Source organism: Castor canadensis, chromosome 16 (genome assembly GCF_047511655.1).
Source record: "Castor canadensis chromosome 16, mCasCan1.hap1v2, whole genome shotgun sequence".
NCBI classification, from domain to species: domain Eukaryota; kingdom Metazoa; phylum Chordata; class Mammalia; order Rodentia; family Castoridae; genus Castor; species Castor canadensis.
In genome coordinates, this window is record NC_133401.1 from 62,236,132 (window position 1) to 62,258,163 (window position 22,032).

The 22,032-nt window shown below is 45.0% G+C and overlaps 1 protein-coding gene across 9 annotated transcripts in view; it reads left to right on the top strand.

The window, feature by feature from the left end:
- Positions 1-22,032, top strand: part of P4ha2 (prolyl 4-hydroxylase subunit alpha 2) — a 39,841-nt gene that overhangs the window by 8,264 nt on the left and 9,545 nt on the right. For 6 of the 9 annotated variants that reach the window (XM_074057230.1, XM_020179649.2, XM_020179648.2 and 3 more), the window contains 11 exons: positions 1,452-1,549; positions 2,203-2,299; positions 2,663-2,814; positions 4,805-4,942; positions 8,457-8,696; positions 9,613-9,806; positions 10,517-10,693; positions 14,938-15,008; positions 15,215-15,314; positions 19,650-19,703; positions 20,258-20,323. In XM_074057230.1, coding sequence (XP_073913331.1) covers positions 1,468-1,549; positions 2,203-2,299; positions 2,663-2,814; positions 4,805-4,942; positions 8,457-8,696; positions 9,613-9,806; positions 10,517-10,693; positions 14,938-15,008; positions 15,215-15,314; positions 19,650-19,703; positions 20,258-20,323 — 1,371 coding nt within the window. In that variant the 5' untranslated portion in view covers positions 1,452-1,467. Of the gene's footprint in view, positions 1-1,451; positions 1,550-2,202; positions 2,300-2,662; positions 2,815-4,804; positions 4,943-8,456; positions 8,697-9,612; positions 9,807-10,516; positions 10,694-14,937; positions 15,009-15,214; positions 15,315-19,649; positions 19,704-20,148; positions 20,209-20,257; positions 20,324-22,032 lie in introns of all 9 variants that reach the window. The other 3 variants (XM_020179651.2, XM_074057233.1, XM_020179652.2) reach the window with 2 other exon arrangements.

Genomic DNA, 22,032 nt, shown 5'->3' on the forward strand with positions numbered 1-22,032 from the left:
TTTTTTGGTGACTTGCTTCCTTCTGCTCTACTGCTCTGACTCCTGTAGCCCAATACACCCTGCCATACAGCAGGTACTGGTTTGAAAGATAATTGTCCTGCACCTCTCTGGCTCTAGTATCTAGACTGTGACAGACGTGCTGTTAGTTCTGCAAACATTTGGATGGGGCATGAACACATGGAGCCATCCACTTGTGCTCTCCCTTTCCTGGTAGAGGAGCCTGTTTGGGGATGGGGTTTGTAGCCAGCCTTCTCTCAGCCTAATCTAGACCCACAGTGGAGTTGGATTTCTTCTGAAAGGGTGAGTGTGACTATATCTCATTGATTAAGGCAGGCAAAAATTGATGAACTGGCATTAGTCAGCTCAGACTTGGAATTCTGTCAGATAAAGCTGATGTTTTTGGAGAAGCATTTGCATTTCCTTCATTTTCCTTGTTTTGCCTTAGTAAATTTCCAGTTGAGCACTCAGTAAGTCTTGGCTGAAGTGGAGCAAGAGGAAGGATGGGGAGCAGGGCTCAGACAGGTGCTGGTCCTCCAGCACTATCCTGGCTGCATGGTTGAGTTGGGGAGATGATGTCTGAAGCTTCCATTGTATACTTAGGTCCACTGCCATTGAGGCCTGCACCAGGTTGTGCCTGCTTCCCACAGAGCTGTGTCTATTTCTAGGCAGACGAGAAGGCAGTAGCTGGCTTCTTCCCCATGTCAGCAGCTCACCCTAGGGTCCTGGCCATGTGTGGCTGATTCACTTTTGTATTCTGAGTGCCTAGCTCAGTGCCTGGCATCTCTGGGTCATCAGTAAATATTTGTGAAAGAATGGAGACTGAGCAGTGAGGACAGAATGATGTCTGCCCAGGAGCTTTGCTACAGGAAGAGTGGTGTCTGCCCAGGAGTGCCACTCCCCTGACTGCTCTCTTCCTGGCAGATACAAACTGGCAGGGATCATTTTATTCTTTTTCTGGCTAACCATCTGCTGTATACTCCTAGTGCATATTGTATTAGTTCTCTTTCTGTCTTTGTTTCTTTGTACTATTGCCTTTTGGGCAGTGGATATGTCCTTAGTACCTGGCACTATCCTGGTAAATGTTGGAAAACAAGATAGATAAACATTCTGTGAAATGGAAGGAGGTGGCCTAGAATCTTGTACTGACAGATGCTAGAACCAGAGGTGACTGTACCACATCAGCCTCTTCATGTTGCAGGTAGTTGCCAAGAGTTGAGAGGATGGGGTCTCTCCCAAAGGCATATGGCTTCCCAAGACAGAGACCAGAATTGAGGACACATCACTGGTTCCATACCCTGTGCTCTTTCCCTGGGTGATCCTGAATACCTTTCTTAGATTTTGTGTGCCAGGCCAGGATTTTGGCATATGTATGCCCATGTGTATGTATGTCCTTACCTAAATTGCGCTTTTTCACTATGCTGATCTAATGAACGTCTCTGACTGCCTTGCAGACAGCCCTTTCTGACCATGAAACTCCAGGTGTCCACGTTGCTGATGGCCTGGTTTGGTGTCCTTAACTGTGTGCAGGCTGAATTCTTTACCTCTATTGGTATGTGGCAACAATACAGTTACTTATCTGAGCAGCCCAGGGTATGTCACTGTATGAGGTCCATTCTCATCCTGGATGAGATGTCCTCATCTCTTGGGGACAGTGCAGCTTGCATAGTTGCTATTTTCCCCTCTGAGGTCCTGATGACCTGGATGTCCTACAAACCAGCTTTCGGATTGGGGCCCTTGTCTCTGGGAAGTGCGGGCTGCATATGGGCTCTCTGGCCTTTTTGATCCTGGTCCAGAGAATGGTTCTGACACTCTGTGTCCTGAGGATTTAGCCTCTCCTTTCCTTCTCACGTGAAGTTTCAGAGCTTTTTTCCATGTGATGAGTCCTTAAGATATCCATGCCCCAATGACAGGACCGACCGGATAACAAAAAGGAGAATGAGATTTGGGACTGTCTCCTTGAGTAGCCCCTAGTGTACTTATCCCAGACATCCTCTTGAAACCTTCGTCTCTCTCTTCCTGAAGTTGGGGGCGAGGACCATGTGGTGTGGGGTACCCTTTAACTCTTAAGTCCTCATGATTCCTAGAGAGCTCACATGCCCTTTGTCCAGGGGACTTGCTTCTGTGTTGGTGTTTTGTGCCCCGAAGAAAGGGGGCTGGATATCCCTCATCCATTCCTTACTGGCATTTATTCTTCTCCTGTAGGGCACATGACTGACCTGATTTATGCAGAGAAAGACCTGGTGCAGTCTCTGAAGGAGTACATCCTTGTGGAGGAAGCCAAGCTCTCCAAGATTAAGAGGTGTCCAAAGTTCTAAGACCCCATACTCACCCTGAGTCAGCCCTGCTGCCCCTGTCCCCAAACCTATTCAGAGTGTCTATTAAGAGCAAGCTCTTGAGAGGTGATGTGGCATGGAGGTTACTTCATGCCAATCCTCTGGAGTAGCTAAGTACTAAGGAATTAATGTTTTCCCTTTCTACTTAAGACCTTTTAATTTACTTGGGGTTCCCAGCTCTTGTCTAAGTTAAAGGGCTAGACATTATGTATGCAAGTTCCAATATTCATGTTTTGTTACCTCTTGACAAAAAGGATCAAGCCCATGTGGGTGGGTATAGTAGGGTTTTTTTTTTTGTTTGTTTTTTCTTTTTTCTTTTGGTTCTACAGCTGGGCCAGCAAAATGGAAGCCCTGACCAGCAAGTCAGCTGTTGACCCTGAGGGTTACCTGGCTCACCCTGTGAATGCCTATAAACTGGTAAAGCGGCTGAACACAGACTGGCTTGCACTGGAGGACCTTGTCCTGCAAGACTCGGCTGCAGGTGAGGGAGGGACCGTGATTATGTGCCCAGGTGTGTCTGTCCATGTGCTTATGCATGGGTAATTGTGTCTAAACTGGTACTGGGTCTGGTGGACAAGTGTAGTGTGTAAACATAACCCTGCCAGTCCCATAGCTCTCTCCTTTCTCTGTGCATGCTGGCAGTTAGCTCTCCTTGTTTTTTAACAAGCCATAGTAATCAGTTATTGTCTTTTTGTAGTGTTTCTAATCCCCTCCAACACCCTTTTTTTGGTAATTTTTTTTGTAATTATACTTTAGTAGCACATGTTTTTATAGCAAAGTTAGGAAACACAAATACAATCACTTAAAAGTGCAATCCTTAATCCAATTACTTAGTGATAAGCACTGTTAAAATTATAATCTTCCTACACATGTATATGCACTAAGAAATGGAACCACACATAAACCAGGGGATGAAAAACTCATTTGCTTTGAGGGACAAATGGGCTGGGTGTTGGGCCTGAGGCAAGCTGGAAAGCATAAACTTTGAATTCTTTCCTATTCATGTATTTTACAAAGCAAACATACCTGTTGGGGGATTTGTGATGTAAACATGTACTCTTTACTGAATTTCCCAGCTTCTCTGTATGCTATTAAATTGTTCTGCAACATAATTTTAATGGCTAGATAGTAATTTATCATATCATACTGATATACTATAAAAGTGGCCAAATCATTGGATATGGGTTTGTTTTCAAACTTTTAGCAATCTTTTACATATATCTTGATGTCTATCTCTGATTATTTTTCTAGGGTAAATTCCTAGAAATGGTATTTACGGGTCAGAATATGATTTTTTATAAAAAATGTTTTTTCTGGTAGTACTTCTATGCTTTTATACTTAGGTTAGGCCTTGAGGTGGGCCCTCACAGACTCCAGCCTTGGGCTCAGCGTCTTTTCTCTTGAGCTGGGAGTACTGATTAACTTCAGTTTAGCTGTCTTTCTGGCTGAGACATGTTTCAGTCCATGTGACCAGACGTGGTTGGGCTTGGCTGGGGGCAGGGTGGCCTCTAGGGAGGGATTGGTGAGTTCAGCCCTGTTGGAGCTCTGCCCTGTGAACTCACTGCCTCCAGAAACTGAGGCTGCCTTTCCCAGATCCCTGCCTCTGGGCTGGGCCTGTATCTCAGAATGGGCTGTGCTGCCTGCACTGCAGGAGACTAAGCCTGCACAGATGATCTCTACTCTCTGAGCTTGTTCTTTATATCCTCCCCTTCCCCTCATTATATGGAAAGCCTTATAATCACCTGGAAGGAGATCAGACAGGCCCATAGAGCAATAGGTTGTATTTATCTCTGACTTTGAGTGCTTGCTCTTGAAATGAGGGAGCCACACTGACAATATAGTATGACTTTTTCTGGAGGGCATGTTTTCTTTTTCCCAGATTCTAAACTCTTTAGAATGCCTGCCCATGCAGCCATAAGGAAGACAAGGTGACAGCCTCTTGGTCCCTGGGGCCCAGGGGTTGGCTAGAAATGGGTGTTTGGGCCTGATGTAGTGAGATGAAGTGGAAGCTGGTGCTGCTGCTCTTGGGAAGAGGCCAGAGAAGGAATGCCTTGGAGTTTCCCCTGCAAATTTTCAGCTCACAGGCAGAATGGGATGGCCTGACTCCTGCCTGGAGCCCTGGGATTGCAGGAGGTGCATCTCTTATTTTATGACCAGGTCTTAGAATCCTGGGAAAGCAACCTGGGTCAGTGGTCAAAGACCAGGTTCCAGATTATGGTCTTGGGCATCGTAATAAAGAAGCTTATGCTCTGACTCTAGATACCCATATATTACAATGTGCAGGCCATTACTATTCAGTTCCAAATGAGCAGCATAGGTTGGAATAAGGAAAAGTCCTTTAGACTGGAGCCATCTGATGGAAGGGAAAACATGCCCCCTTTTCTTTTTTAGCAGTTTCTGCCTGTCTGGTCCTAGGTGGAACTCTGTTCCAAGATCAAGGGTAACCTCTTGTTCTTACTGTTGTTCAAAAGGTTTTATTGCCAACCTCTCAGTGCAGCGGCAGTTCTTCCCTACTGACGAGGATGAGTTGGGGGCCGCCAAAGCCCTAATGAGGCTTCAAGACACCTACAAACTAGACACAGCCACGATTTCCAGAGGGGAACTTCCAGGTAATTCCCCTCTCCAGGCTTTGCATGTGTCCTTCAGTGGCTGGACGAGTCAGAGACCAGTTGAGGTACACTGTCACTGCTGGTGGTGATCCTGTTTTGGGTTCTCCTTTGGTGCCAGTCTCTCACTGGCATGAGGGCCTCCTCTCCACAGCCCCTGCCTTGCTACCTCACTGAAGGTATTAGCCAAGGTCCTCTCCTCTTATGTGTCAGAGAAGGCCAAGGCTGCTGCTCAAGAATCCTCTTGGCTTCTGCCCCAGAGCACCACAGGTCTGCAGCCAGACCTGCTTCCATTACCCATCTTCTTGTTTCTTTCTGTCCCTGTTCTGCATCCCCTCAGTTATAGCCTCTACCCCTTTTCACTTGGTCCCCACCTCTTTGGGCTCTCTCCTCAAGCTCATATATAAGCTCTGTTCTTGCTCAAACTCCTCTCTCAGATCCAAGGTTCTTTTGAGTCTCCTAGTTAGGTTGCTGGGTACAGTAATTTATACTCTTTCTCCACTTTCCTGTTCTCATGTACTACCGAACCCACAGTGCTTTGTCCCTGTCTTTGCAAGGTCACCAGTGGGCAGATTTCAGGCATAATGTTCTTTTAACTTTTCAGCTGCGCTTGTTGATTGTTCCATTCTGTCTGATATTCTCCCGTCCTCTGAATTATGGAATACTTAATCTCTGTTTCTTCTCTTTTGGTTTTTCTGTTCGTTCATTCTCTTTTCTTTCCCTCTTCTGCCCCCTCTACCCCCCTTTTTTTGTGGTTCTGGGATTTGAACTCAGAGCATTCACCTTGAGCCACTCTACCAGCTCTTTTTTGTGATTTTTTTTTTGAGATAGGGTCTCATAAACTATTTGCCTGGGCTGGCTTTGAACTGTGATCCTCCTAATCTATGCTCCTGAGTAGTTAGGATTACAGGTGTGAGCCACCAGCACCTGGCCATCTCCCCCCGCCCCCAGCCCCCCAGATTTTTTAATTAGCCCCTTTCCCACTGATTGCCCCAGTGCTAGTGTTTATAAGGAAATACATTGGGTGTGGGGAGCTATTCAAGGCCAATAAACCAGGGTTGGAGCTCATTAGACTTTGGATGCCACCTCACCTTTGGGGACTCTAGAGGAGACACAAGCAGAGAGAACCATGGTGTGTGGAGTTGTTCTTAATCTTTAGGTATTCTGTTACTGGTTGGTCAAGGCCTTCATATGGATTTTGATGAGCCAATGGAAGGGGCTTGCACCTTTCCTTATTCCTGCCTCGATCACATCTTGGACCAATCCTGGCCATGAGGCCAGAGAGAAAACGCAGCTCAAAATACATTCACCTGATAGCTGTGAGACTGGTTTGTGAGAGGAGGGAGCTGATATTGATCAGTGAACATATATCTGAGTTCACTGAGTATACTGAATGGAATGAAAGGGCATAAGGGAGCTACTCTTTGGGACTCTACCCCTACTCATGTTCTCCGTAAGCACCTTCCCTAGGTGAACCCAGCCATTTCCATCACTTGAGGTATTGTCTGAATATGAATGGCAGATAGATCTGACTTACCTGTCAAGGCATGTCTCTCAAGCTTCTAACTAGTAGAGGAAAATGTCCATGGGACATCTCTACTTGGATATTCCACAGACTTCACAAACTTCATGTGCATCAAATTGAAATTCTCATCCCCATTTGAACTGTTTACCCTCTTCCCTTACCTCTTAACTCAGCAAAAAGCACCATGATCCACTGGCAGACTAAGCCAGAATTCTAAAACCTATGGATTCTACCTCCCTAGTGGTCTTCTGTACTTGTCCTCTGACTGTAGCCCCATGACCATTTTTTTCTCAACTAGATTGTTAGAATATCATTCTGACCTGTCTCATACCTCCAGCTCACTTCTTAAGACCATCCCCCGTGTGGTGTGAAGTATACATCTGTCCACATGAGTTCCTGAGTGCAATGTTTAACTTTCAGGGCTAAATCCAAACTCCTCCTATGTATAATCTTTGAAGACCTGCTGCCTCTTTGGCTTCCTTGCCTATTGTTCTAGCTTCTGTATTGCTCATTAGCTTTGTTCATTCCACCCCCCCACAGGAATGTTGTTACCCATGTCAGCTGGACTATTCTATGTCTGATTGCCCTTCAGCACTCAGCTCAGCTGTCACCCTCCAGGGAGGAGACATTTTGAGTTAGCTTCTGAGGAAGATGCTGAATGCCTGGGAGCCATTCTTAACATTCATGGCATCTGTAAGACTTGTTTGATAATAGCTCCTAGTCATTAGCATCCTGAGGAGACATCTTCATATATCATCTCATTGAATTCTTGGCCCCAGCCCTTTAAAACTGATGGTATTGTCTTTATTAGCTAGATGTATATTATCTCTATTAAGATAGGGCACTGAGACTTAGGTTGGGTAACCTGTCCAGAGTTAACAGCTGGTGGGTGCATAGCAAGGCCCACACAGCCTCAGCTTTGTCCAGCTCCAGAGCCCTACTCATTTATCTCTGTTACACTACCTCCATCAGGGCAGGTTCTTGGGCCTGCAGAGTCAGAGGAAATCAATGGAGGCCCATAGTGAGGGAAAAGGACCCCAGGAACCCCCTAGTTTCTAGCCTACCTGTGACTTCATTTTGTGTCCTACATTGTGTCCTTCATCTGTCTCTGCTACATTGTTGGTTCCTGGGCCACCAGGACAAGCTGACACTGGACTCTGTAGCAGCTACCCTCCTGTAGTAGGGGTTCCTTTCTGGACAGAGGATCTCAGGCACAGAGAGCACTGTCTAAGGCATTTGTATCATGTTAGCCATGCCTGATGGCTGTTAGTGGTATTTGGGGAGAGTCACAGTCCTTGCTTTCTGTGGATCTGCTGCTGCTTCTTGGCTTGAAACTGTCTTCATAGTCACTTTCTAGTGGCCACCCCACAGCAGATGATCCATGGTCACAAGGCCTTCTGGGCTGGTGCTCACCAAGATACATGCTACCGAATAGCCAAAGTTGGCACTGTAACCTTGGCTCTTGCTCTTCCTTGGTGTCTATTACACTGTTCCTGCTCCCTCTGTTTCTTTTCCTCCTTAGTTCCTTCACAGTGTTCCTCCTCTTTTGTCTTTTCTGGGTATGTACTTGCTGGAGCTCCAGCCTCAGACACCTTTTCTGCGCTTTTCTCAGATTTAGTTGTCTTTCTTAAATTTAGCAAAATTTCCTACCCTACAGACTCATATGGCCAGTTGCCCACAAAACAAGAATCTTCTCCTGTGTGGCCTACAGGACCTTCACTCTCTCTTTAACACTACTTCTTGGGCAACTCCATCATAAAGCCTTTTCCCACTTGGGAGAGGGAGAGTTTAAGGCTAGGAGATTGGCTGTGAACCCAGCCCAGCCCAAGGCAGGGCTAATGTGTCTTTGTTCACTGTATCAATGACACTTCATGGTTTGTGGCATAAAGTCCTAGTGGAGTTCTGCTTGGATAATGGCCCCCTTCTGAAGTTACTCTTCCTCCACAACCCAGAGGCTCTTTGGACCCTAACTATTTGTTTCTCTTGCTGCAGGAACCAAATATCAGGCAATGCTGAGTGTGGATGACTGCTTTGGGATGGGCCGCTCAGCATATAATGAAGGGGACTATTATCATACGGTGCTGTGGATGGAACAGGGGCTAAAGCAGCTTGATGCTGGGGAGGAGGCCAGCATAGCCAAGTCCCAAGTGCTGGACTACCTTAGCTATGCTGTCTTCCAGTTGGGTGATCTGCACCGTGCCCTGGAGCTCACCCGCCGCCTATTGTCGCTTGGTAAGAAGGTTAGGGGAAGGTAAGATGAGACTGAAGAACTGTATTAGGACAGCTCGCAAGGCAATCTATACTTGCTTCAGTACAAATGGTGACCTCCAGCTATTAGTGGCCTGAGGTCTAACAGTATGATTTTGGCATGGTGCTTTGTGTGCCTTGTGATATGAGATTAAAGAGGTCAAAAGCACTGTGCCTTTAAAACCTGTTTCACTCTTGTTAATACATGGGGATGTCATTACCTGGAGTTTCACAGACCAGCTAGGACTTTATTTTGCCACTGCTTCCCATAGGAGTCTAAGGTAGCATATGAGTGTCCCAGCAAGACCAATGTGGGAAGAGAGCTTTGTTAGATTCTGTCAAGTGAGTTAGTAAGAACCTTGGACAGGGAGTCAGGACACCTGGATTCATGTTCTGTATAACCTCAACTTAAATCTTTTAACATCTTTGGACCTTAGTTTTCCTTATCTGAGGAGTGGCACAGAAATACTGCCATGCCTGCTTCTTTGAATGCTTTGATATCCACCAGAGCTGTGGCTATTTTTTTTTTTTTTGACAGTTCATCTTCTAGTTATGGCCAGTGCATGGTATGGTCACCAGTAATGGTTACACTCTGGGGAATGGCTTTAAATAGTGAGGAGGAGGCAGGACTCAGGACTACTTCTCTGAACCTTGGACCTTGGGACTTCCAGGGAGGCCTGAGAAGGAAGTCCCCTCAGAGGCTGGCTTAGTTTCCTGCTTGATGCTCCTCTCTCATCTTTGACCAAGATAGGGATAGCCTCTGTTGGGTTAGGTGTTGTGTAAGCAAAATGTAACACACAAATGGGTGCTGAAAGAGAAACTGCTTACAGAATAATTTCTCTAAATGACCTAACAGATGTTTGTGGTTTCCTTTTCCTCCTTGTTCTTTGCTTTTTTCTAGACCCAAGCCATGAGCGAGCTGGAGGGAATTTGCGGTACTTTGAGCAGTTGTTAGAGGAAGAAAGACATAAACCATTGTCAAATCAGTCAGCAGTGGCACTAGCAACCCAAGAAGGTGTCTATGAGAGGCCTGTGGACTACCTGCCTGAGAGGGATGTGTATGAGAGCCTTTGTCGTGGGGAAGGTGTCAAACTGGTGAGACCCAGGAAGGGGACAGCGCCTAGGCTGTGGACCTGGATACTGGCTCTGGGCAGGCAGTTGGGGAAGAAGTTTCTCTGTCTGCAGATACTTTTCTTAGCATCTCCCCAGTTCTTAGTAGCATCTACTGAGGCTGATGTGCAGGTATCCCAATCCTCACATACCCAGTTTTTGCTTGACTCACTGGTGTGAGGAAAATGATAGGTGTGGATGTGCCTCAGGTCCCTAGGGAAGTCACTGGGTTAAGTGTACAGTAAGTCTCTGTGGTAAAGAGGTAGCACTTCCTGGAGCTTGGTGTCTGTGACATTTCTTTTGAGAGCCCTTCAGAACCCAGTGCCTCCTCATGGGGGCTCAGGTATGAGGGAGTCTCCTGCCTTTTCCATGTCCATCCCATTGACTCTCACTGCCTCCTCCCCTAAAGAGGCTTCTCCCTTGCCTGATCTTCCAGACCTATTCATATATCTGCAAAAGGAGTCAGGAGTTATCTTTTGCCACAGGAATTAGAGACATGAAGTCATCTTGAGAGAGAAGGAAAATGGCATGATTTATAGGGTGTCACTTCATGCCAGTCAAACCGAGGGACTTTTGTTTTCATCTGTGGCAGGGTAGGAGGGAACAGGTTATGAGAACACTGTTTGCAGACTGCTGGACTGGAACTGAAGGTTAGGCCTCACTCAACTCAGGGCCTGTTGTTCTGTGCTTGCCAGACCCCGCAGAGGCAGAAGAAGCTATTCTGTAGGTACCACCATGGCAACAGGACTCCACAGCTGCTCATCGCCCCCTTCAAAGAGGAGGATGAGTGGGACAGCCCACACATTGTCAGGTACTACGATGTCATGTCTGACGAAGAAATTGAGAGGATCAAGGAGATCGCTAAACCCAAAGTAGGTATTTCTGTAGGTCCTTCTAGAGCACTGAAGGGTATAGGTTCTTTCATCTCTGGCACAGTGGGGCAGTTTGTTTGCTTACTTAGTCTTACCAGTGTCTAGCATGAGTCTACTGAGATGCTGTAGATTCAGCCTGACCTTGTGAGTTCATGATCTGGTGGGAAAGAAAACCAAGAAAATGAGCATGAACAGCCAAGTGCTATGATAGAAGATCATACTGGGAGCAGGATAGCCCATAGTGAGAATTGTCAGTTCACCTGGTTGGGGGAACAGGTGTGTGGGTGGGTTTTTAGGAAATGTGCCATAGGGTGCTGGAAAGCTAAGTGCTGTGGTGCATCTGATTAGGACTGCAGTGAAGTGGTTTACTTAGAGGACAATGTACATCGTACAACATTGAGCCTTCTCATCCAGAAACTTCCTAGGTCTCCCTATTTATTCATATCTTAAAGTTTTCTTCTTAGATGCCTTATATTTTTCTCATTAAGTTTATTCTTAAATGTGTTTTCTTGTTACTGTAACTTTGGTTCTCCATTTTAAAAAAAATTTTTGGTGATGCTGGGGTTTGAACTCAGGACCTCATGCTTGCTAGACAGGTGCTCTACCTTTTGAATCCTGCCTGAACCCTTTTTGCTTTATTTTTCAGATAGGGTCTCATATTTTTGCTTAGGCCAGTCTGGTTCATGATCCTCCTATTTACATCTTCTATACAGTTGGGATAACAGGCACATGCCACCACTCTCATCTTATTGGTTGTATCACTCTCATCTTATTGGTTGAGATGGGGTCTTGCTAACTCCCTTGCCCCCACTGGCCTCAAATCGTGATCCTCCCCATCTCTGCCTCCTGAGTAGCTGGGTTTATGCCAGCTACTGTTTAATTGTTTATATTATTATATTAGTTTACTAATATATGCTAAACTTGATTTTAAATATATACCTCACAGTAATTGCTAAAGTTTATTGAGTTCTTATTGATAGGACCTGTTCTAAGTGCTTAACATCTATTATGTCTATTAAATGGACTGTCTCCTTGAGGAAACTGATGTGCAGGTTATGGAGAGTGGTTGAAATTACTTACTCCCCTCTCCCCTTTAAAAATTTTTTTTAGTTGATTTTCTTGGGTTGTCCAGATAATATTACCTGCATATAAGGAAAATTCCCTTACTAATACTTATAGTTCCTTTGTTTTTATTATCTTATTGAACTGTCAAGAATTTCTGGACCATTATTACAGTAGGTATCCTTGTCTTGTTTCTGAGTTTCCTGGAAATTACTCTGATATTTTGCTGCTAAGTATGCAGTTGGCTGTTGGTTTTGTATATGTGTCATTTTCTAAAATTACTCTTCTATTTCTAGTTCAGAAAGTTTTGGAACCATTTAACATCTTTCAAAGAGAACTGCTTGCTGTCATTTCCCTAACTTTCTCCCACCACTGATGATTGGGAGGGAGGATTTAGCTGAATTCTCTATCGTTTGTTTCCAATAAAATTATATAGTGACTGAGGTGGCCAGGAGTCCCAACACTCATGGAGTGTATTAGTCAGGCTTTCCATCCCCCCACCTCCGTTTTTTAATTGTTGTGCTGGGTGGGGTACATTGTGACATTTACAACAGTTCTTACAATGTATCAAATATATCATAGTTGAATTCACCCCTCCACAGCTCTCTTTTATCCCTCCCTACCCCCATTCCTGGAATGATTTCAACAGGTATCATTTTTGCATTTACATACATGTTTACACATTTTTTTGGTATCATACTCACCCTCCTACCCCCTTTCTCTGCCCCTTCCCCACTTCCAGTGGTACTAACCAATTCCCCCACCCTCCTACTTCCACTCCCTGCAAGACCTGTTCCGCCCTCCTATTCTCTGATTTTATAGAAGAAAAAAGAAATTCTTTTTCCTCTTTTATTCCATCAGGCTCCCAGCCTGGGATGGTGCTGACCACATTAGGGGTTGGTCTTCCTACCTTAGTTAATCCTCTCTGGAAATGCCCTCATAGACACACCCAGAGATATGGTTTATTAATTTCCTTGAGTACTTCTCAGTCCAATTAAGTTGACAATCAAGATTGACCATCACATGGAGAGACCTGAAGTAGACTCCTTTTCCTGGACCTCATCTTGGAAGTCTTGCCTTGAGGTCCTAGGACATCTAGGGCTTATGGTCAGTTGTTGGTATCACTGATGTAGCTGATGGAGGGTCTAGCCAGTGTGCTGGGAGAATAGCAACTAGGAATCCTTTTTTCTACCCTCTGGGTCAACTCCAGAGTCCTCCAGGGAAAACTGATTTTCTGGTTTCCAGGTGAGGAAAACACTGTCATACCAAGATCTGAGAGATTCCTTACCTGTCCTGAGAGCCTTTGTGTATGTGTGTATGTGCACACACATGTGCCCATGTGTGACAGGTGGGAAGGGAGCATTGGGAAAACTTATCTTTATACAGAAGCCTGTGACAAGCAAAACATGTTGGCTGTCATAAGCTGACCTCTTCCATAAGCTCATAAGATAGATGCTATTTTGGCTTTGAAGTGAAGCCAATGAGCTTAACTTGGCCTGCAGAGAATGCCTTGTAGCTGTCTGTGGGTCTCCAGCCTGCTTTCAAAATATTCCTGTTTATCCCCGGGGCAGAGATCAGCTGCCCAGCATTTTGGGGCACCAAGCCAATGCTGAGGCTCAGATGTTTGGAAGGGGTCTGATAGTGGCAACCGTTGTCATCAGGGCTAGACAAGCATCAGCTGATTCAGGAAAGGCCCACAGATAGGAGCTCAGGGAAGCCACCTGTCCTGGGCATGCTGGCCACTTTATTAGAGCATGTTAGAGCAGCACAGTGTCTAGGTGTGTTGATTTCACCCCATGAACACATTCGTGGTCTGTCTGTTCCTCTCCATCCCTTCTGCCATCTTCTCACCCAGACCACCATCATCTGTTGCCTTGATCTCTGTTGAGGCTTCCTCACTAGTCTTCTTCCACTTCAGTCACTTTTTAGTTACCTCTCCATAAGATATTCATAGTGATCCTTCTTATATCCAGTTTGAATGTTCTTCTGCATAAAGCCTTCCCTATTTCTCCTTGGCCATTAGGTTGCATCATATTCTAGCCCCTGCTTACCTCATCATCCTATTTTCATATTTCATATTGCCTCTAATCCACACTTGGGCCCATACCCCTTTTTACCCCTGAGCATCTGTATTGTCTCAGCTAGGTGGTCCCCTCCTCTAAGAAGCCTTTCTTGACTCTTTGGCTGAACTTCCACAGGCATTAAGCTCATTGCTATACTGCAATCACCTGGCTGTTCTTCTGCCTTCTCTACTTGAGTTGTATGAAGTTAGGGGACCATGTCTAAGCCACTCAGAATAGTGCCAGGCCCATAGTAGAGTACTTACTGAAATCAAGTGCTACTGAGGTGGCGGTCATGTGAAGCCATTAGGACAGTCCACAGCGGAACCACACAGACCCTTGCCATGGTTCTCTGGCTCTGGGCAGCACATCTCTCCTGGCAATATCATTAAGCCTGGGGAGATGAGGAGAGAAATGTGCTTGATTATGTATATGAGCATGTGTATATGACAACTCACGGAGGTGGGTAGCATCCAGGTGGTGGTTCACTTATTTCAGCCTATAGAATCCTTTCCTGGTTTTATTATCTTACTTTGTGAGGCTCCCAAGGGAGTAAGAACTGTACCATCTGTCTTTCCTGGTCTTAGCAGTTGGGAGTCCAGTGTGTGGTGGTAGTGTAGGACAGTGTTTGGATGGGTTTTTTTTGGTAGAGGAAGCCATTTAGGTTCAGAATGGGGGAAGTTGACCCAATCTAGAGAAGTATACAAGTTGAACCTCAGAGATGGTAGCACAGTTTGGATGTGATAGGAGCACCTAAGCTCAGGCTGCGCTCAGCTAGGAGTGGTATGTGGGCCTGGCAAGGAAGGGAGGCTGCTCAGGCAGATGCAGGAACAGACCAAGTAGAATTCATAGAAATAATTGTGCAGGCAGCACAGACCTGGATAGGAGGAGGGATGAGTAGTGACCAAGCAAGGAAGTAGCTAGGGTTTAATAGTACAGGGGGATAATGGGGCCTTGGACGCCTGTTCTGGCCTCGTCTATAGGATTATGGGCTCTTGGCTAGAGCCACTGCCTGCAGAACTGCCTCCCCTACTGATGTAGCTGGCAGATCTGGTCCCAGTGCCCTCTGGGAAAACACAAAAGGCCAAAAGGGATAAGTCTGCCCCTCTTTCTGACTTCCAGCTTGCACGAGCCACTGTTCGAGATCCTAAGACAGGCGTTCTCACTGTTGCCAACTACAGGGTTTCTAAAAGGTAAGCAGAGATGGTGGTGGTGGGACAGCTGCTCAAGCTTCAAATCCAGAGCTCCCTGTGCTCCCACCTGCTGTCACTTCCTCACTCTCTTATAGCACTCACCATATTCTGCCTATTAGTACTGCTGGCCTTGACTTGGGGTAGGGAGCACAGGATCTCATCTAAACCTACCCTTCCCGTTGTCTTTGCTCTCTTCTTTGGCCCAGCTCCTGGCTGGAAGAGGACGATGACCCCGTTGTGGCCCGTGTAAATCGTCGTATGCAGTACATCACAGGATTAACAGTAAAGACTGCAGAGTTATTGCAGGTATTGCTGGTCCCTGGGACCACAAGGGTTGGGAAGAGGTCTGTTTGGCTAGATAAACTCCCAAGGTACCCATACTAGATCTAGGAAGGCTTGCCTAATAAACTATATAACTACACAACGCTGTGAATATGGAATGATCTCATGTTGGGAAACCAGAATTGATCATGCCTGCTGGATTCAACAGTGTTTGACAACTATCCACTGAGTATCTATTGTTTCCCCACATATCATCCTAGGAGCTAGGGAGCAGTGGTGGGCATGGCAGGTTCATTCATGGCTTCTTGACTACAGAAACTCAAATTCTGAATTATTTCAGGGACACCTAGAAGAGAGCTAAAAATAGCTTCAGAGGTCATGGTTCTGAGTGATAGTCAAATGCACTTGGAGATATAATGAATTGTTGTATGGTATGTTGCTAGGAGAAGTGAGAGGTCTGTACTCGTTAGCTGGGGGAAAGTGGAGTGTTCTTGTGAAACAAAGGCTTCTTGCCTTTATTTCAAAAGGTGATTGTGAAGAAGCCTGGCAGCATCTGGCTGAAAGATAGAGCTGTACAATGTGTCGTGTGGCTATTGCTTTCAATGCTGGTTGTGCTTTCTTCTGAAATTCAGAACTTCTGGGTTCTTCTATAAAGTTGATGACCTGATACACTGTTAGAGGTTTCACTGGCATCTTTCTAGTCCTCTGGATCTGTTTGGCCAGAGTTTCTGTATACTTAAAGATAGAAACCTTCACCTTTAGGCTTGGCATTTAGGTCTGACCAGCCATAGATATCACTAGAATATCGACTGAAGATCATTTGGAAAAGATTCTCTGAACTTTTGCCTGGACACATCCAAGCCAAAGTTGGTCATTCTTTTTTTTTCTTTCCATAGCTGCATCAGCAATCAAAAAACCAACTTTGAAGGCCATCATTATGGATTTGTGTGAGGTCCACTAGTTTTCAGTATCATGCTGATTGCCTTGCAGTCTTCTGAACATTTTTTATAAGCTTTTCCAGTTCATCTCAACTTACTCTAGATAAGTATGTCAATACAGGATTTCTGCCACATCTCCCACCTGCCTTGTGTGTATGATAGCACCACTATTTCAAGAGTGATAGGAGTTCTAGATTACATGCTTCCCTATTGGCATTATTTTGATTCATATATGTGTGTGTGTGTGTGTGTGTGTGTGTGTGTGTGTGTGTGTGTGTGTGTGTGTGTGTGTATATTTGGCGATACTGGGGTTTGAACTCAGGACCTCAACCTTTATAGGCACTTAAAGCCACTCCACCAGCCCTTGATGCATATTTTCTTGGAGCAGGATTTTTGTTTATTTTTTGTCATTGTTTTAAGACATCTGCCACTGCTTTTTCTACATCAGAGCTGATGTTTAGGACTCTCATGGCCCTGAACAAGGGCAGCAGTTGACTTGATTGGCTGATTTCATACCCTGGGTTGAGTAGATAGGACCTGTGCCTCTATTGCTCTCTTGGTTAGCTTCCTGGCAATGCTCTGTGTATTTCTGCATCACCCTCAACCAGAGAAGACAATAACTTCTTGTCATGGACTGGCTTCTATGCTATAGACTTCATCCTGTTCAGTGTCTTGTGTTATAGCTCAATCATCTGGTGTCTGAATGTTTCAACTCTCAGTGGAAGTGCTCTAATACTCAAGGATATTCTGGCCAAGTGACTGATGCACCATTTTTGTTTGCATTCTTCCTTTAGGAGCTATTTTGGCATTTCACTTGCCAGCCAGTGGTGCTGGGAATGCTTTGATTTTACCGGGTCTGGGGAGCAGGAACCTGGGCTTCAGCACTTAGCTCTAAATGTCCACTCCTCAAGGACTGCTTGTGGTATGATAAATACTCAGGCACCAGCAGCAGCCCTCACATCAGGGACCCTTTGGGAATGCTTCTAGAAAGGGGTTGGTTCTTCTACCATCTGTGAACACTCTTTCAGTTCCAATCAATGTTTCCTGTAGACCTTTGGTGAGAAAAAGGGCAATTGAAGCTTTCTTATGAACTAGATGAGGGCCTTTCTGATAGAAGAGGAGATACTACACCTTCAGCTCCTTTAAATTTCAAGACTTCTGGCTTGAACTTCAGCCTCACCAGAAAAGTGATTTCTAACTTTTTTTCTTCCCTTCTGGCCTTGGCATAATACATAACTGTTTCTTTTAAATGCTGACTCTACCTTGTAGCAACATGTCTAAAGATTCAAATGAATACCTCTCCACAGGATTCAGTTTTGAGGTGCAGTTACTTGTAAGTTTGTGAGTGTGAGGACTTAAATATGCTGGGTGATGGATCTGATCACTGCAAACCCAGAAGTTCCCATGACTTTTGTACTTATTTGGAACTGCTAAAGAGTGAAGGTATAATGACTTTAGCACACGCTCACATTTAATTTTCCAAACTGTTATAAGATGAGCCAGCTGTAGCAGTGCTGCTTCTTTCACTGCCTAGGATCTGAAAGTTTAAACACTCCATCCATGGAATGGAAGTGTTGGAGAGTGCAGTCATAACTTGATAGCCCCAGTAACAAGCAGTGATTGAACTTTCTTGAATGCCTTGGCACACTAGTCATAGTCATGTCTAGAATTTTCTTCAAGCTCTTCAAGCTTGAATGGACCAAAGAAAAGCATATCTGTCAAAGCATTTGTGATAGCACTTTATCAACTGCTCAATGTAGCCCTTCTCTCCTTAAATGCACCTCCAGCCTTAGGACCATCTGTGGCACCAGGCCTTCTTCAATTGTTGACAAGATTGTAGACTTTTTTTGTGCAGGAATCTCTTTTTTTTTTTTTTTTCCTTTTTCTTTTTGGCAGTACTGGGATTTGAACTCAGGGCCTCATGCTTGCTAGACAGGCACTCTATCACTTGAGCCACCCCCCACCAGCCCTGTGTAGGAATCTTGAACCAGTGGATAACAACATATTTTCATCCACTGATTCTTCACATCATTTATTTTGGTAGACACTGAAAACTGTACTGCCCAAAATTTCCATTTCATCGTATTTGGCAAGTATTCTTTGTGCCCCAACAGGAAGATTTCTTTTCCTGTAAGTTCTATCCTCTCTTTTTCCCATAACAAAAGGTCTTTGTTAGTGTTGTTTTTGTAGCATCTCTTGTCAGGTAAAATTGCCAAAAAGGATATACTTTCTGAGAACTAATGGCTGAGCACGGAAGGTTTTTAGGGTTTCAATAAGACACAGACCAGTTTTTCCTGGATAGACACTGGTGGTACCACTTGTCCCATCAGCTTCCCTGTCAGATTTTGTACTTCATCTTAAATTCTGTCTTTTGTTGTATCTGCTGAAGCTAAAATACCTATTGTGATTTAGAACATTACATTTTGTCAGTAAGCTGTCCACAAGGCATTTACAATTTTTTTGGTGGTACTGGGATTTGAACTCAGGTCTCTACCTGTTTAGCCACACGCTAGCCTACATTTACAATTTTCAGTCCAATTAATGATACCTACTAGTTGCTATGGCTCACATCTTGCTGCAGGTCCTGGTTCACTGTGGGAGCTGGGGTACTGGTAGCAATTTTTTGGACACCCAGCAGTCAACCCCCTCCCCCCATGTCCTCACTTGGATGCAGAAGTACTCCATGCAGTGGACCATTGTGAGAGGAGGTAGGAAATATTTGCCCCATTTGGCCTGACCTGGAATAGCTGCTGAGAAACAATGGCAGGAGCAATTCCAGGCACTAAAAAGGTCCAAATCTAGTGTTAAAAAGGAAAAATCTCAAGCCAGGCATGGTAGCATGTATTTATCATTCCAGATACAGCTGAGGCAGGAAGATTGCTTGAGCCAAGGCATTAGAGGCTAACTTGAGCAACATAGCAATATATTGTCTCAAAAAAACAAAAACATCTCAGTCTTGAGTTTGTTGTTGACTTTCCTTTGGATCACCTTCTTATTGCCTCCCAGGCTAGGGTCTGCTTCAGGAAGGCCTCTCTCTGCTACTGTCTCAGTATTCTTGAAGGGTTGGAGCTCCTCCACAGTGGCAGGTCACCTGTCTTGTTCTTTTTGGTGAATTTTTTTTTGGTGGTGGTACTAGGGTTTGAACTCAGGGCTTCACACTTGCTAGGCAGGTGCTCTATTGCTTGAGCCAAGCCTCCAGCCTCCTGTCTTGTTCTTTTTTGGGAAACCACATTTGTGCTTCTCTTAGCTACAGGCATATTTGCAACACTTGCTCCACCTGTGCTATCAGGACATGGTTAGAGAGGCTGCTTTGGGAGGTTCTGGTTGTTTTCAAGCCTTGGGAGGTGGTGTTCCTATAAAGATGGGTGCTACAGGACTGTTCATGCTATTGGAAAGGTCCAATGCTGTTATTTCTCACCAGGTTGCAAATTATGGAATGGGAGGACAGTATGAGCCACACTTTGACTTCTCTCGGGTAAGGCCTACATCATCAGCACTTTCCAAAGGCCCTGCTCTTGCTGCTTTGAGAAGGCTAGAGATTTTAGGAGCACTTCAGCCTCCACATCACCCCACCCCTACCTCCTGCCTCACTGGGGAAACTCTTCATTACTGGTGAAGCCTAAATCTGGGACCTATGAAACCTAAGGGAGCTTGGCTGTTTCTTATAGATGTGGGGAGTACTATCACTCTTTGTCCTAATTCTAAAGCAAAAGACCTCACTAGGTCTTTTTGAAAATTGTTTCTGTCCCCCTTGCCCCTCTCCATGCCAAGGCCAGAGTTGCCTTTGCAGCCTTGGCTCATGTTTCAAGCTGCTTTATAGAATGCATGTTTATTACCTTCTCCTAGCTCTTTTGACTCCAGGCCTTTGGGTGGTGAGTAAATTGGTTGCAAACCTGGGTGAAAGTTGTTGTCTGTTGCAGCGACCTTTTGACAGCGACCTCAAAACGGAGGGGAATAGGTTAGCGACGTTTCTTAACTATGTAAGTATTGAGTCCAGGCCCACTCTTTCACTCTCACTTAATTTTATAGAGTGATCACCAAGATGCTTTCAAGCGTTTAGGGACTGGGAATCGTGTGGCTACATTCTTAAACTACGTGAGTATGATGTATGCAGTTATGGGCCCTAAGGGACCCTGGGTTCAGAGGGCTCTCTTATATCCCACCCCAGTCAGGGCTGATACTACTAGTTGTTGCATAATGATTTTTATGTTCCTGAACACCTTTGTTGGTTAGAGAGAGTTGGTTTTTGTTCACATCTGGGTGGTCCCCCATCCCCACCCCCTGCCAGGACATTATCCCTGGATTGTTTTTTTTCCCCTCAACTTTTTTTTTTGGGCGGGGACCTTGGGACTGGGGTTTGAAATCAGGGCTTGCAAAGCAGGTACTCTACCACTTGAGCCACACCTCTAGTCCATTTTGCTGTAGTTATTTTGTAGATGGGGGGGTCTCATGAACTGTTTGCCCAGACTGGCCTCAAACATCTAGCCTCGTGATCTCAGCCTCACAAGTAGCTAGGATTACAGGTGTGAACCACCAGCACCCAGCCTTCACTCCTGCAAATTTTTTTATTGTGGTAAAATACACATAACTAAAATTTACCACCTTAACCATTTTTAAGTATACTTTAATGGTATTAAATGCATGTTGTATAACCATCACCACCATCTACCACCATATCTCTTCTTATTCTATAAAACTAAAACTACTATCAAACAAACAAAAAATCCAGATTCCCCTCCCCTAGTCCTTGGCAACTATCAGTCTACTTTCTGTCTCTATGATTTCAATTACTCATACCACATAACCTCATGTAAGTGGAGTCAGAGTATTTGCCTTTTTTTGGCTGGCTGATTTCACTTAACTTAGTGTCCTCAAGATTCATGCATGTTGTAGCATATTCTGCCTTCCTTTTGATGGGTGCAGTGCTACTGTGGATTTTGGGATTATTGTCCTAACTCTCCTAGCAGCAGAGTGAGGAGGTAGCCATGAGGTGCTCTTGGGTGGAAGCTGCTTTTGTTTCCCCAGAGGCTGAGTAGCTTACTTCCCATCTGCTGCCTCTATCCATCCACAGACTTGTTGGACTTAATCTTTCAGTGAGGAACAGTTTGCTCTTCCCTTAAGGCAAGGGTCTGCTCTAAAGAGGTACAAACGCTGTCAAGGAACTTAGAGACAGAAGTTCATTTTTTTCTTTTAAATTTTACTTGTGTGGTTATTGTGTATGAGAGACTGTGCTATGGACTGCTGGTGAGCAGGATATACGTGGTCTCTCTTGGGTCACTTGAGGTCTAACTTGGGAGATTTTAAACACAGAATTATTTGGTTACCATAGAGACAAACACTATGAAGAAGTAGCATGGGGGTTCAGAGTCCTCCCTTGGGAAGTAACAGTACTGGTTGAGAGTTGAAGGCTGAGTGGAAATTTGCTGGTGGAACGTGTTTCTGGCACAGAATGGGGTGTGTGTAAGCCTGGAAGAGAAAAAGGACTTGAGATGTTGGAAAAATAGAATAAGGCTACTGAGTCTGGAGGGAGAGGCTATGAGATTGTCAGGCCTTGTGGTTTCCCTGGGTTTGACTGCCAGGGCTGGGGAAGCCATTGGGGGTTTTCATTTTATTCATTTAAAATAGGTCTTTCGAGTGCTCTTCAGTCAGTCTGGTATGTGTTTGGTGGAAATATTTTTAAGCTCCAAGTTTCATTACTGTGTAGGCACAAAACTTGAAGAGCCAGATGAGAAAGAAGTTGAAGCACACTGAGGGTGTAAGTGCAGCCTTGCTGCTGCCGATCTTTGTGGTTAGTTCCAGACCTT